Genomic DNA, 14,867 nt, shown 5'->3' with positions numbered 1-14,867 from the left:
TTATCGCAGACGTGGTGGCTTCTCTAGCTGTGAAAATAATTGGTAAAGGTGGTTGGACTGAAATATTTCTGTGCCGGAGGAGATGCTGATAATACATAGGTGTGGAGAGTTAGTGGCATAGAATAGAGATTTGATGATGGATGATGGGATTATGTCATTGCTCTAGGATATTGCTTTACGATAGCAGAAGATGCTGATTAGGTCTCCAATGGTGAGAGGGGCGAAGGAGTACCATTTGGGATGGCTGAGGTGCAACAAGGAATGTGAATGTGTTGTTCAAGGAGTTGGTGAAGCTGAAGTATTTGTGTTTTAAATTCTAGTGAAGACATTGTTGATGTTTGCTTTTTTGACAGAGTGAAAAATTAGAGGTGGACCGAGTGAATTTGCATTTTGTTTGTCTGCTCTGGCTAGCACCTTTCTGTCACTTTCTGCTTCTGGAATTACATTGGAGTAACCTTCAAACTGGGCCTAGTGAATGGATTTTTTATGGGCTAAGCAAGCGGTCCTGAGGAAAGATAGATCTTGAGATGGCCTGATTGCTTGTCAGACCATTTCTAGCTTCTTGTTTGGAGGAATTTATATCACATACGTACTGTGGAGCATTGGGCTTAGGTTAATCTTTCAAGGTATATGGTGCCAAGGCATCTGAAATCACTTGATAGTAAAGTTTAGTGGATCAAGGACAGACCTACTGCCATGTGAGGCAGTAAGGTGGAGGTTGGTCAGGCTAAATTGGAGAGCTTTTAGAGGTAATTTCTTGAAGGGTTTGGATGTGGTGAGGGATGGCAATATTGTTGCTTTTATAAGAATGTGTGGGATTGAGGCGAGAAAAGGTTATTCAAAGTGATCTAACTGGTTGATGTTGAAAGGAGGGAACAAGGTAAGGAACAGTGTAGCAGATACATTTAGGTTACAATTGTCGTCCTAGTTGCACTTGAGAGAGTGATACACTGATAGAATTCTTAGATGATTCCGATCTAGCTAAGTACATTTCCCAGGAATTATATTTGTTTGAAAACTTTTCCTTGATCCTGCTCAAAATTGCTTTTATCTTTAGAAATTCATGCAAAAAGTGGGTGTAACCATTGATTATTCAGTTAGATCAATGTTTATTGTACCTACACAAAGACTATATATATGTAAACATTATATAGTGGCGGTCGCAACTAGATAATTATAGTTAGGACCTCGTTTCCATAGATGGAGCATTTTTTTTTACCTATAACTTTGGTTCCGCTTGATGAATCTTCACAAAATTTTCGTATACTTTGGTCAGTGCAGCTGCTGTATTGAAAGTTTCAGGGTGATCTGTCAAGTGGGGGCTAAGAAAAACAGGAGTCCTGAAACATTTTCCCCATTCATTTTTCCATAGGACCTTTATACACTCCTACAGCCCAAACCACTGAACACAATTACACTAAATTTATCAGGAAGCTAGATCCTTTTGCGCTGATCACACTTTTTGTGTTTTGGCAGAAATCCATTCAGAAGTTTTGGAGACATCTAAGGCCAAAAAAAATAGATAAATATAGATATGTAGGGACACGGATCCTCAGCGGATCTAACTGTCCCCGTGTTGATGGCTGCCAACGCTTCCACAAAGAAGTCCCAGAAAACAAAACAAAAGAAAAAGAAAAGGGGCCTGGGTAGAGTCACTCTGACCCCTTAGCTCTGATGCTTGATTATCTGAGGGACCCCACCAGGGCTTAAAAGGATTTTTTAACAAAAATGATCAGAAAAATCCACGGATCCAGATCAGCAGATTTTTCAGATATTAAAAAAAAGGGCGGTCTCCCACCCTTTTCTTTTTATTAGCCACTGGGTGTAACAGTTCCCGGGGGCATTGGGCACTTTAATGAGGAGGGGGCACATGGGGCCCCCTCCTAGGGCTTCCTTTAACCCCGGGGTCTGCCATCTCCCCTGGGTGATGAGGGGCACTTTGTAAAACGATGCAGGGGCTGCACAGAAAAGAAAAGAGGGCAGAGTACCATTACCCAAACTGCCTAGTCTTGGTCCAGGGGTCCCCCAGGTACCACGCCCCACCCCGAGCTAAAAAGCATTTTTTTTAAATCATAGCAAAACTTGCAAATATTCACAAATTTTGCTGTGATTTAAAACAAATGCAAGCACGGGCTACTGTGCTTCCTTTTAGTTGTGCTACCGGGTGGGCCAATTCCTGGGGGCATTGTGGGCAAAATTGGAGGGGGCCCCCGGGAACCACCACCTCCCCATGGCTATGTGCTAAAAATAGGCTGGTGGGTCGCATGCCCCCCGCGCCCTGAGGCCAGCACCTCCCCAGGGCTTATTTCTTATTAATATAATGGGGTGGTCCTGTAGACCCCTGTGCCCTGGAGACCAGCATCTCTCCTGGGCTATGTTAATAAAGTATGCAGGGGCTGCGTGGCCCCCCAATGCCCTGGGGACCCCCACCCCCCTGGGACAAGATATAAATGTAATAGGCTGGCCCAGGGGATTTCCACCTCCCCAGGGCTATAATTTCCCCCAGGACTACTACCTCTCTGAGGTTGAGACAGACTGCATCACTGAAGCAGTTCAGGAAGTACCTCAAAACCTGGCTAGCAGCACGCCTGCACACAGCACCTTGAGACCCCAAAGGTAGCTAGCCACGCTATGGAAGTACTGATTGATTGATTGACAAATAGATATAAGAAGGGGGTCCATTGTGGACCCCTTGCCCCAAGGACCACCACCTTCCCGTGGCGAAATTTTAAAACTGAACAAACCACACACAACAAAATAACACAAACTTTTGTAATACTTTCCATCACACCCACTCCCACCCTCATAACTACACAAATAATACAAATCCTGACCCGTCTTTACTCCAAAATTCTCACTCTTCACCAACATCTAACACATACACCCCAACACAGCAACATTAATTCACCCGCCTCTCATCCATTGCACAATTTAGAGCCTTTGATATGATCCACATGCTCATCCACCACCCTAACCCATACTCCTTCCATACAAACAAAATAAACAACATGCTACTCTTAACAACTCCTCACCCCCTGTCTATTACACAACAAAGCTACTCTACAAAAAGAAGAAAACTCATCATGTCACTCTCAGCCACCAAGTCCAACACCAGCACACACAGACCCAACAAAATGCCTCCTCTGTCTGCTGGACGAGGAATACAATATAGAAAAACAACACTATTGTGACCCTCCTACAGTTATCACAACTAATAACACACCTGCTACAAGCTCAAAGTGTACTGCTCCCCCTTCTCCAAAACAAAATGACACCACCACCAAAACACATTTTGTAAACTGCCTGCTCATAAATGCTCGATCAGTCTAAAAACAACAAGCACTACATCTATGGCCTACTCACTGGCAAGCAATCTGACTTACTAGTCATAACAGAATCATGGTTGGGAGATGACATGGCCCCAGTGTTGCATGAAGCCGTTCCTCCAGGCTATCAAACAATCACACAAAATCGTATAGGCAAAAGAGGAGGTGGACTAGCTATTATATTCAAACAAGCAATAAATCTCAGCAAAACAAAAAACATTTCCATACAAGGCTGTGAGGCCCTCATCACCAGATGCAACCCAACACCAACTTCCTCCTGTAACTTTCTCCTCCTTTACAGACCTCCGCCTAACAATTCAACATTCCCGGACACATTACTAGACGGTTTCAAACTTTATAATGTTATACTCCAACCTCTGCATTCTTGGGGACCTAAATATTTGGTTTGACAAACCCAATATGCCACATCCAAAAACTATCACCACTGGCCTAGTCACATTGAACCTACATCAGATTGTATACAATCCCACACACTTCGCTGGACACAACGTAGATGTCATTTTTGCAAACACAGAACTAGTTACCGTTCAAACCATCACACCAGTCACATGGTTAGACCACCATTTGGTAACTTTCCAACATAAAACACCACAAATAAACACACTAAGACCACCTTACATCCATCCAGCTATCGACCATCAAACAAACTCAATTTTGAAGACTTGGAAACACAACTAACAGCCAACACCAATCTAGACACAATAAATTCTGTTCCAAAACTTTATGAGTGGCTACAGGAAGCTTTCAATATCCTAATACCGCCCAAGAAAAGGAAACAGGACAAAAGAAAACCAACACCTTGGAGAAATACAAAATACTAAAAATAATAAAACAACAAATAAGCAGACTGCAATGAACCTGGCTCAAAACAACATTCAAAACAAACTTTAGCTACACAAACTTAACAAAATATACAAATCATCAATCAAAAAAGCTAAAAACTGTACTACTTAGGCAGAATTCAAAATGCTAAATCTGTAAATAAAGAATTGAATACAATTCTCAATAAATATTGAAAATCTAAATGCATGGAAGGAATTCATCTTGCTACTCAAGAATTCACAGACAAAAAGGCAAATCATTACGCAACTAAGACAGACACACTGGACTCCTATTTAAAATAAAGGGAAACCACCAGCACCAATCCGTTTCCGAAAATCCACTCCAAGAGTAAACCAACCCAGCCTATGCACTCCTTCAAACAAATATCACAAAGTGAATGTATGGATTTGGTCAAAGCAAGCAGCCCTTCCGGCTGCCCTTCCGATCCTTGTCTAGCACACATCTTCAAGAACCTTTCCTGAATACCTTAAAAAGGCATACATACGCCTATTATTAAAGAAAACAAACCTGGACCCACATGCCCCCAACAACTTCAGAGTGATTTCAAATGGACCTTTCCTGGACAAAGTGATAGAAACAGCAGCGCTATTCCAGATGTCACAATTCATTGAAGATAACTCCAGACTTTCAGACTACCAAACTGGATTCTGCCCGGAAAGAGGCACTGAATCTGCACTCATCACAATCTGGGATGATCTTAAAAACACAATCAACCACAATGAAGTTGCTGCACTTCTTCTCTTGGACCTCTCAGCTGCTTTTGACCCTGTTGACCATAACATCCTAATTTAAAGAATCCACGAAACCAGCTTAGAAGGGACTGCTCTTGACTGGATCACATCCTGCTTTCAAAACAGAACAAATGTCACCTATTCTCCCCCTTTCTCGTCCAAACCCTACTTCACAAAAGCAGGGGTCCCTCAAGGACCAATCATCTCACCCGTGCTTTTCAATATCTACAGGATGTCATTCTTAGAATTGATCTCTGAATTTCAACCCACATGCAACAACTATGCAGATGACACACAAATACTCCTTAAATTGGAAAGCCGCAAAGACATTGGGCACTCGCAAATCTTCAGTTGCCTCAGAGCCGTGGATGACTTGGAGCCACCTCAAACTGAATGCTTCCAAAGCAGAAATACTCCCATGTGGCGGCTGGAGAAATTATGACCCACTGTGCACCTGGCCTGAGGATCTGGGCCACTTCCTCAAGTATCTAAGGAAGTTAAAAACTTTGGAATTACCATGGACTCCAAGTTAACAATGAATGCCCAAGTGGAAAAATTAGCACAATCAAGCTTCATCACCTTGAAAACTCTGCAACGTGTCTTCCCTCACCTCGGATTTCCACACAAGGTCCATGCTGCTATCTCTTTTGTACTATCTAAACTAGATTATGCCAATGTCCGCTATCATGGATCATCTCTATCTACTATGAAAAAACTACAATGCATTCAGAAGTCAGCTGCCAGACTACTACTACATGTAAACCCACAAGCACATATCGCCCCTGCCTTGAGGGTACTACATTGGTTACCAGTTGCCAGAAGATCCACCTTCAAGCTGCTTTGTATTACCCACAAAGCAATACATGGAACAGGACCACTTTTCATCAGGAATAAAATTACCAAATATATTTAATGATTGGCACCCCACCTTAAAACAGGACTATACATATCATATACATACATAACATATACAATTATATTTATATTTTCTGAGGAAACAGAGGCACGTATCCTTTAGGGTAGTTGTCAATTCTTTTGGAATGCTGTACAACATCCTTAAGAAAGTATAACTTTAGGAGAGTGGCCAAATCACTTAAACTCCTGGAGCCTAAAATTTAAATTATTGGAGATGTACTATAATTGTTTAATGCAGGTGTGCAAATCGCAGCTTGATATACAAGTTTTTGTATTGTTTAAAGTTGCCCCAATATTCCCCATTAATGTATAATGCTGCATTGTGCCCGAAACAGGATTGTTCTCCATAAGTACCCATAAATCCAAACAGTTACAGTTCAGTGAGGGCCCAGTTAACAGCTCATTTGATGAGGATAGGAACTGAAACTCCCGCCTGCAGGGGAATTACAAGTGGTGTATTTAATCCGCACCTCAGATATTTTTCCTGCACGTTTCAGTGGGGGAAATCTGCAGAAAAAAAAACGTAGAAAACATTCTGAAAACTTTTGAAAAAACAGAGGGATACAGTGTTGAAGCACCAATTCCTGGAGTTGTTCCCCATTCAAATTCTGAAAATGTATAACGGCTGGTGTTCCCACAACCTGGAAGTACCGAATATCGTGTTATCAGTACTTCCACGCCGCAATTAACTGTACAATATCCTTGTTTGATATGTGGTCAGGCAATTAATGTCAAAAGAGACTGCATATAATTTTTGATTGTTGCTAATATGGCAGTCTGAGGTAAACTTGATTATGTCAAAAAATAAGAGGGATGGGGAGGTATTCTGGTCCAGTGTATATCCTCCCAAGTAATACGTCAAAAATATGTAATACACTGTTCCAAATGTGTGGGAGACAAATAAAGGATACCTTAGTGGGGGTCCTAAATTTTAGGAGCAAGGCACCTCACACATCCCAAGGGATGTCATGCTTCATCATCGGAGCTGCTCCTCGTCAGACCGGCGGTGCAATGTCTGACGGGCACCACCCCGAAAGGGAGGGCTCTTTGCCGGAGATCTTTTGTAGTGGTGAAGCCGTGACCCCAAATGTGGGAAGCATGACATCCCTTGGGATGTGTGAGGTGCCTTGCTCCTAAAATTTAGGACCCCCACTAAGGTATCCTTTATTTGTCTCCCACACATTTGGAACAGTGTATTACATATTTTTGACGTAAACTTGATTATGTCCACTTGTAAATGCAGATATAATGGTCTTCTCTCGTGGAACTTGTTATTGTCCCCTAATGCTTTCAAGCCGTGGCTTTGATATACTTTGGAGGTGTTGAGTATTAAAGAGAGAAAATAATGGTTCTTAGATAGGAGCGGACTCTAGGGGATCCTAACTTTGGCAGGAGTAGAATCTGTTGGTTAATTCAGTCTACACCGCAATGACTTCTCAGCCAGTTATTTGTATACCTTTCTCTACTTGCCAAGCACCCTTCCTCGTGCCCTTACATTGGCGTCAGGCTGTAATTCTCTCTCTGCCCACCCTCTTCTGTTCTTACCTCAAGTTGATCAATTAAATTACCAACTTGTGAGTAGAATTTGCAAAACCTTCTAGAAGACAGGCTTGTTGAGCAGAAAGCCAGGTCCATGGTGCATGTCTGATGGCACCAAAGCATGCTGACGCGATCTAGGGGAATTCCACCCCTTGACAGCAAGGCAGTAGCGCTGCTACAATCAATGCAAAGAAGAAGCAGTTCTAGGTGAGATGTCCGGCCTGAGCAGGAATGGATCCTTCTCATAACATGCTGTCGCTCTTGTTCTAGGTGTGAGGCAAGGGGAAGACATCGGCACGCAGTACCGCTCCGCCATCTTCACCTACACGCCCCGGCAGAAGGCAGCGGCTCTGAAATCGCTGAAAGTCTTCCAGAAGGTGAGTATCCAGGCCAGCCTGGTCAAGGGATGGTGAGGATTGGAGAAAAAGCTGGCGAGCAATGGTCGTTTTTCATGCGAGAGAGAGGCTGCCCAGCCCCAGTAGGGTTGTGGGCAGAGGCTTCCTTTTTTCACACTTTCTTCCTTTCTAGATCTCTTTTTGTATGAAATATGAGTGATTGTACATCCGTGTGCTTGGGAATTGCCAGGGCGAGTGGAAGGCCAGGTATGGATGAGCAAGGTGTGCTGAAGAGCACACAGGGTGTGACTGCAGCCCACTCGCGGTTCTCGAATGAGCTCTTCATAGAGGGCAGGCTTCAGACCCACTCAAAAGAGACAGCGTTTGGCACTGGGGTGGAGTCTTTCTCGGCCCAGGGTTATCTCTTCTAACGCACAAATGTTCCCAGAGAGGACCCACCTAGCTTATCTACCTGGATTGATACAGATAGACAGACACACACAGGCAAAGCTCGCAGGTTTTTCAGCTCCGTGCAGGAGTAGGTAAAATAGACATTGTTTTCTTTGCTATTTGTTGCTGGTATGCTGAGCATTCACACTCGAACCCAGGACACTGGGTCGCTCTGCACAAGAATGTGCACCTTAAGCCAATGTGAATAACCCGATTGGCTGTCTCATGCCATTCCTGCGTTGCTATTGGAGAACGCCCTAGTGTTCTCGGATGAGCTCAAAAGGCTCTTAAAATTAAAAACGTTCTGTGTAGGGCTTCTGGCTGTATAGGCCAGAGCGTCTCATGCCCTTGGTTTGGCCACACTCTATGGCTGCAGATGGCGTCTGTGAAACCTTCAGCAAGCATCCTAGTTCAGTCCGTCTCATTAGTAATGGTCAGAGTGAGACAGCCCCGCCACCTTCTCCAAGAACCCCCTAACACTCTTGCGGAAGCACCAGGAAATGCAAGTTGTCATGGCAACTGAGTCGCTATAGCAACTGGCAGCCTAAGGGCAAAGGCCACAGACAAGCTCAGCTGCCCTAAATAGACCCCTCTTCCTATACCTCTGACACACGGGGGTCTTGACTGCCCCTCCCTCCAAGAATGGACGCGCAAGGGTGCATGAAAGATGCACTGCAATATCAGATGCTTTAGGTACTCCCCCCATAAAGTCTAGAAAACGGAAGCATGTAGGTGGGCTGTCACCATCAAATAAACTTATAAAGAGCTCTGCTCTTGTAAAGTGTCCCGCGAGTGCAGAATCCTTCCACAAGCCCGGCTCTAGAGGGGCCACTGCGGAGTGACACGGGACACCAGCTCTAGAGGGGTAAGTGTGGCGTGACACCGAAGAACGTCACTAGAGAGGGCAACGCTGTGTGAGAAGAAGACACCTCTACAGGGGCTAGTGCTGTGTGTCACTGGGGGTCGGCGCTAGGGACGTTTGCGCTTTGTGACTAGGCGGCCAGCTGTAGAGAGGCCAGTGCTGTGTGACAAGTGGACCCGCCCTTGGTAGAGCAGTGCTGTGTGACAGTGGGGCCACCCTCTCTCAACACGAAGCATGTCGACCTGCAGACTGAGGTTGTGTTGCGTGACACTAGGCCCTGCCTCTATTAAACCTGAAGGGAGTGTGCTCACCGGGACAGTGCCGTGCAACATTAGGACCCGTCTGTGGTAATACAGAGCAGAGCACACCATCAAACATGGGCAAGGCTGCGAGGCAACAAAAACAACCAATTCCCTTACTATAGACAGTGCTGTGTGTCAGTGTGACCTGGGTACTTACGACTGCTGTCCCCTTTGGACACAAGTCATAACCAGCAGAAAATGGCGGTTCCCTTGCTCAAGGTCAGACCACTCCTGCCTCACCGACCTAAGGACAGCCCGTGCACTTTCACCCCTGTCTGGTTTCTGCCTGCTGTATATATTCAGCCCATGACCCTGCCTGAACACAAAACCACTTCTGCTGCTTGGCAGCTGCTGCTGCAGAAGTAACCACTCCTCAGGTTTCAGTGACGCGTGGCCACCAAAGTGCAGAAGCACTGCAGCACACCGGATACATACATTGCAGCCTTCTGCATATCACTTGAAGCCTCCTTGGCCTGGGCCTGTAAACAAAGCTGTGTAACACCTGAGACCTAACGTTTTCCGAGGACAACTGGGAACTCACCAGCCTGATCCCGGATGTTTACATAGTCCACGGAGCACTTCTGGCATTTGAACTGGAGAGCCGTGCTTGATAGGCGCTGTTAACATGCTTAAATCCGTTTCTCTGCACCGGATGGAGCTAGCACCAGTCTGAATGTCCTACATTTCCTACACGTACATAAAGATGCATTGTATTTTAATAGTTATACCTCTGGCTGGACTTTAAGCGCATAGTACGTCCTGACTCTGTGAACCCGGTTTCTGGGTTGTAAACGAGCTGAAACTTCCTGTAGTCAAGCCTTGACTGTTCACTCTGTTTATCCTTGGAGAATAAAATTTATCAAGGGAGTAACCTGGTTATCAGTACTGGAGGCCACGGCACGACTGGTAAATGGAACCAGCCACCACAGATTCTGCCTGGTAATCACACGCTGCAAGAGAACTGAGAAAATACTTCACAGTACTAAAGTGTCAGGCCTGCAAAGCCATTGAGGACCTGGTGTATCCACACTTGTGCAGTTTGGTGGGACATCATACACACACAAGCCACTGGACAACCAAGCTAATTGCCACACACAAAAGGAAGCAGGGGAGTACCAGCCCAGAAGAGGTAACTGAACTGCAAATTAGTGCCAAAAACTCACACTTGGACGCAACCTACTGGCATTGGTGTAGTTCTGTACATTTTCCTGTTGTTTCCTCTCTGCTATTGTCTTGAATTGAGTACGTTTCTCACTCTTTTCGCTTGTTTATCTCTATCACCCAGTGAATTGTGGTTGCTGTGTCTGATTTTGTAAATCTGTACCACTCAGTGCTGGTGACTCTCAATGTTTGTATGTCTTTCTCTGTCTCCGTGGTGTTTTTCTTGTGTGTGACATTTAGCCTCTGTTTCTCATATCTTTAGTGCCTGACAGTGTATGTGTTTGTTTAACATTTTCAATAGTGTGTTGTTGTGTGTGGCTTTGTGTTATTGTTTCCTTGAGTGTTTGCACTGGCCGCGTGCACCGTTCTCATTTGTGAACTGTTGTTCTATAAATACTCTGTTTCTGTCTTTTTCTCTGTATGTTGTTGTTCTGTGTGAATTACTGCACTTATTTTCCTCATTGTTGAGGCCTGAGTACATGGCGGTGTGCTTACTTCTTCTTCCTCTGCTGTGTTGTTCTGTTTGTTGCTGTGTGTGACACTGTTTAATTTTGTTGCCATGTATTAGTCCCAGGGAGTGTGCTTGGTTCTCTTTGTTATGCAGTTTTTCTGCTATGTGTAGCATTCTGCTACTGTGTCCATCACTGTCAGTACCTAGCAGTAATAGTCTGTAGTAGTAGTAGTTATAGTAATAGTAGTAGTCTGTTTCCTGGCTATCGGTTTCATAATATTGCGGTACACTAATATCATTGACATAATGTTGAGGGACAAAATGTCAAAAGGTAAGAATGTATACTCTTTTCTTACCTAATGCCACATATATGTATATTGGCAATATATATCTTCAAGGTACATAGATGTGGAGTTAGGAATAGTAAATCTAGGTTTCCCTATATGCAGTTATCTTTTGATATGTTGTCTGTCTATATTTTAGCCAGATATTAGTGTGCCACAATATTTTCACACTCTATAATCCAGAGTACAATCATAGTGTGTGGGGTGTGTGTGTTTATAATGCTCTTTTTTTTGGAATGTTGCTGGTACTTTGGCATTATACAATAGTTCCTCTCATTGTTTACACTGAGCAGTGCATGCCAGTGCAGCTTCCTCTCTCTCTGGCCTTTCTCTGTGTACTGTTGTTGGCCCTGTTTTCACATTTTCCCCTGTTTCCCCTAGTGCTTTCCTCTTGCACTTGTTGCTGGTGTTTGGCAGCAGGTACAGCAGTTTCTTTCTTTCTCTCTCTGTTCTTTGCAGGGTGTTACTGTGTGTTACATTGTGATATTTTTCCTCACTGCTGGTACCGTGAACTGCGTGGATATTCCTCTCCTGTCTGCAGTGTTGTTATTGTCTGTGACCCTGGGCTGATGTTCATTTTATTATCTCTGCCTGGCTGTGTAGTTCATGTTTGTGCTTTTCTCTTTCTTTCTCTAGTCTCTCTAGTGCTGTTGATGTATGCAGCATTGTGCTTTATTTCCCTCATTTCATGTAGACCGACATCCCTATTTCTCGCTCTGCCTCCCTGTCACTAGGTCTCCTCTGCAGTGTTGTTGTTGCGTGTGACCTAGTCCTTTTGTTTTATGTGGCGTTGAAGGTATGGTTCTCTCTCTTCTACAGAATTGTTCCTGCACATGAGAAAGGACTCCTATTCCATTTAGTATTGATGTCTGGTAATTTGTGTGGTTTTCTCCCCCTTGTGTAGTTGGCATTTGTGACATGGCAGCCTTGTTTCATTCTGTGCAAAAACCTGATGTTGTACTTGTGTGGGGTAACAAGGGATTTGTTCTCTTTCTTCTACAGTGTCGTTATTGTAAGTCACACCGTGCTCTGGTTCATTTTGTGGTAGTGCCAGCTAGTGTGGGTATTTCTCTGCAGTTCCCTTTCCTCCACGGTGCCCCTGCTTTGTCTACCATAGTACTTTTTCCACTCACTGTTGCCAGGTGTATGTGTGTGTGTGTCTCTTTCTTCTGCTGTGTTGTTGTTGTATGTGATATAAAGCTCTTGTTTCATTCTGTGTTGTTAGCAGGTGTTGTGTGTGTATGACTGTGTAGTTCTCCCTCTTTTGCAGTGTAGCTCTGGGTGATATTATGCCGCTATTTTGCTGACTTTAGTCCCTGTTCGGTTGGGATAATTAACTTGGCGCTCTTATCATCTGGCGCACACGCGCCAGGCGACCCTCTGAATGGGCACAAGCTTCAGCCCAGAGCACCCATTGTTCTGGGTTCTAAGGCAGATTTCCCTTTCAGCTTCAGAGATTTTCCCATAGTGAGCGGCTGCTGGAGGCGGCAAGGGAACTCATTAGCTGGCACGTGGATCTGGTTGAGTGACAGCCATAGAAAGCTGGTTGAGTAACAGGCACGCGTCTCTGGTAGAGTGACAGCAGTGCAGAGCTGGATTGGTGAAAGCTGCGCAAAGCTGGGTGAGTAATGGCGGTGTGGAAATAGATGAGTGACAGCGGTGTGGAGCTGGATGAGTGCCAGCGTGGTGGAGCTACGTGGGTGCCAGCGGGGTGGAGCACGATGCGCCACAGCTTTGTGGAGGTGGATGAGTGACAGAGGAGTGATGCTGGATGTGTCACATCTGTGTAGAGCTGAATGGCAGCAGGGCAGGATGAGTGGCAGCAGTGCAGGGCTGGATGAGTGGCAGCAGTGCAGGGCTGGATGAGTGGCAGCAGTGCAGATCTGGATGAGTGACCGCAGTCCAGGGCTGGATGAGTGGCAGTAGTCCAGGGCTGGATGAGTGGCAGCAGTGCAGAGCTTGATGAGTGGCAAAGCAGTGCAGAGCTGGATGAGTGGCAGCAGTGCAGAGCTGGATGAGTGGCAGCAGTGCAGAGCTGAATGAGTGGCAGCAGTGCAGATCTGGATGAGTGGCCGCAGTCCAGGGCTGGATGAGTGGCAAAGCAGTGCAGGGCTGGATGAGTGGCAGCTGTGCAGAGCTGGATGAGTGGCAGCAGTCCAGGGCTGAATAAGTGGCAGCCGTGCAGAGCTGGATGAGTGGTAGCAGTGCAGAGCTGGATGAGTGGCAACAGTGCAGGGCTGGATGAGTGGCAGCAGTGCAGATCTGGATGAGTGACCGCAGTCCAGGGCTGAATGAGTGGAAAAGCAGTGCAGGGATGGATGAGTGGCAGCTGTGCAGAGCTGGATGAGTGGCAGCAGTGCCAGCTGGATGAGTGGCAGCAGTGCAGGGCTGGATTGAGTGGCAGCAGTGTAGACCTGGATGAGTGGCAGCAGTCCAGGGCTGGATGAGTGGCAGCAGTGCAGGGCTGCATGAGTGGCAGCAGTGCAGAGCTGGATGAGTGGCAGCAGTGAAGAGCTGGATGAGTGGCAGCAGTGCATGGCTGGATGAGTGGCAGCATTGCAGCTATGGATGAGTGGCAGCAGTCCAGAGCTGGATGAGTGGCAGCAGTGCAGGGCTGGATTGAGTGGCAGCAGTGCAGACCTGGATGAGTGGCAGCAGTCCAGGGCTGGATGAGTGGCAGCAGTGCAGGGCTGCATGAGTGGCAGCACTGCAGAGCTGGATGAGTGGCAGCAGTGCAGAGCTGGATGAGTGGCAGCAGACCAGAGCTGGATGAGTGGCAGCAGTGAAGAGCTGGATGAGTGGCAGCAGTGCATGGCTGGATGAGTGGCAGCATTGCAGCTCTGGATGAGTGGCAGCAGTCCAGAGCTGGATGAGTGGCAGCAGTGCAGGGCTGGATGAGTGGCAGCAGTGTGAAGGTAGATGAGTGACATACACCAGTTTTCTTTGGTGCTAGAGGTGATTTCAGATCTTCGGTGGCCAGTTTTCAGATCCTAGTTGTTGAAGGGAGGTTGAGAAGCGAAAAAACACCCAACAAGCCTACAGCTGTGAAATATTTTCCCTTTGGTAAAATAAAAAAATGTCTTAGAACTGGCCTGAGAGTGGCTTGACTCAGCCACTGTTCTGACTGGATGAGGTATGTTGAGGACATATTTCTGGCTGATAAATCCTGTAAAAGTTTTCAAAGTTTTTGCTAAATAGAAACTACGTGATTACTTTAAAACCACACAGCAAGTCATTCACTGCAAAGAGGCAATCAGACACGAATTTATCTAAAAAATAATGCCAGATCCTTAAAATGTAACAATACCAGTGGGGATTATCTGAAAGGGTAGTCGGTCATAATAACACCAAAAGTATGTAGAGCAGTAAACCCATCATGTACATAATATCTGAACACGCTGACATCGACATTAAAAAATTGAAAATTTATCAGCAAACGTGCCGTCAAGCAGTTAACCCATTTTATGCTAGTAGTGGCGCTGGGAAAGTAACCCAGACCTAAAACAAATTAGTGATGCTTTTTGCAGGGATTTCCAAGTTGTTAAAGTATAGATATTATGGTGTGCAGACATTAAGGGGGTTATTTC

General features: G+C 45.5%; 1 protein-coding gene across 4 annotated transcripts in view; it reads left to right on the top strand.

Annotated features, from left to right (window-relative positions):
* Positions 1-14,867, top strand: part of LOC138284884 (peptide methionine sulfoxide reductase MsrA-like) — a 169,693-nt gene that overhangs the window by 139,236 nt on the left and 15,590 nt on the right. For all 4 annotated transcript variants that reach the window (XM_069224127.1, XM_069224125.1, XM_069224126.1 and 1 more), the window contains exon 5: positions 7,646-7,752. In XM_069224127.1, coding sequence (XP_069080228.1) covers positions 7,646-7,752 — 107 coding nt within the window. The remainder of the gene's footprint in view (positions 1-7,645; positions 7,753-14,867) is intronic.

This window comes from Pleurodeles waltl, chromosome 3_1 (assembly GCF_031143425.1).
Source record: "Pleurodeles waltl isolate 20211129_DDA chromosome 3_1, aPleWal1.hap1.20221129, whole genome shotgun sequence".
Lineage (NCBI taxonomy): Eukaryota > Metazoa > Chordata > Amphibia > Caudata > Salamandridae > Pleurodeles > Pleurodeles waltl.
The sequence above is the reverse complement of the archived record's forward strand: the minus strand, read 5'-3'. Positions and strand labels throughout refer to the sequence as shown.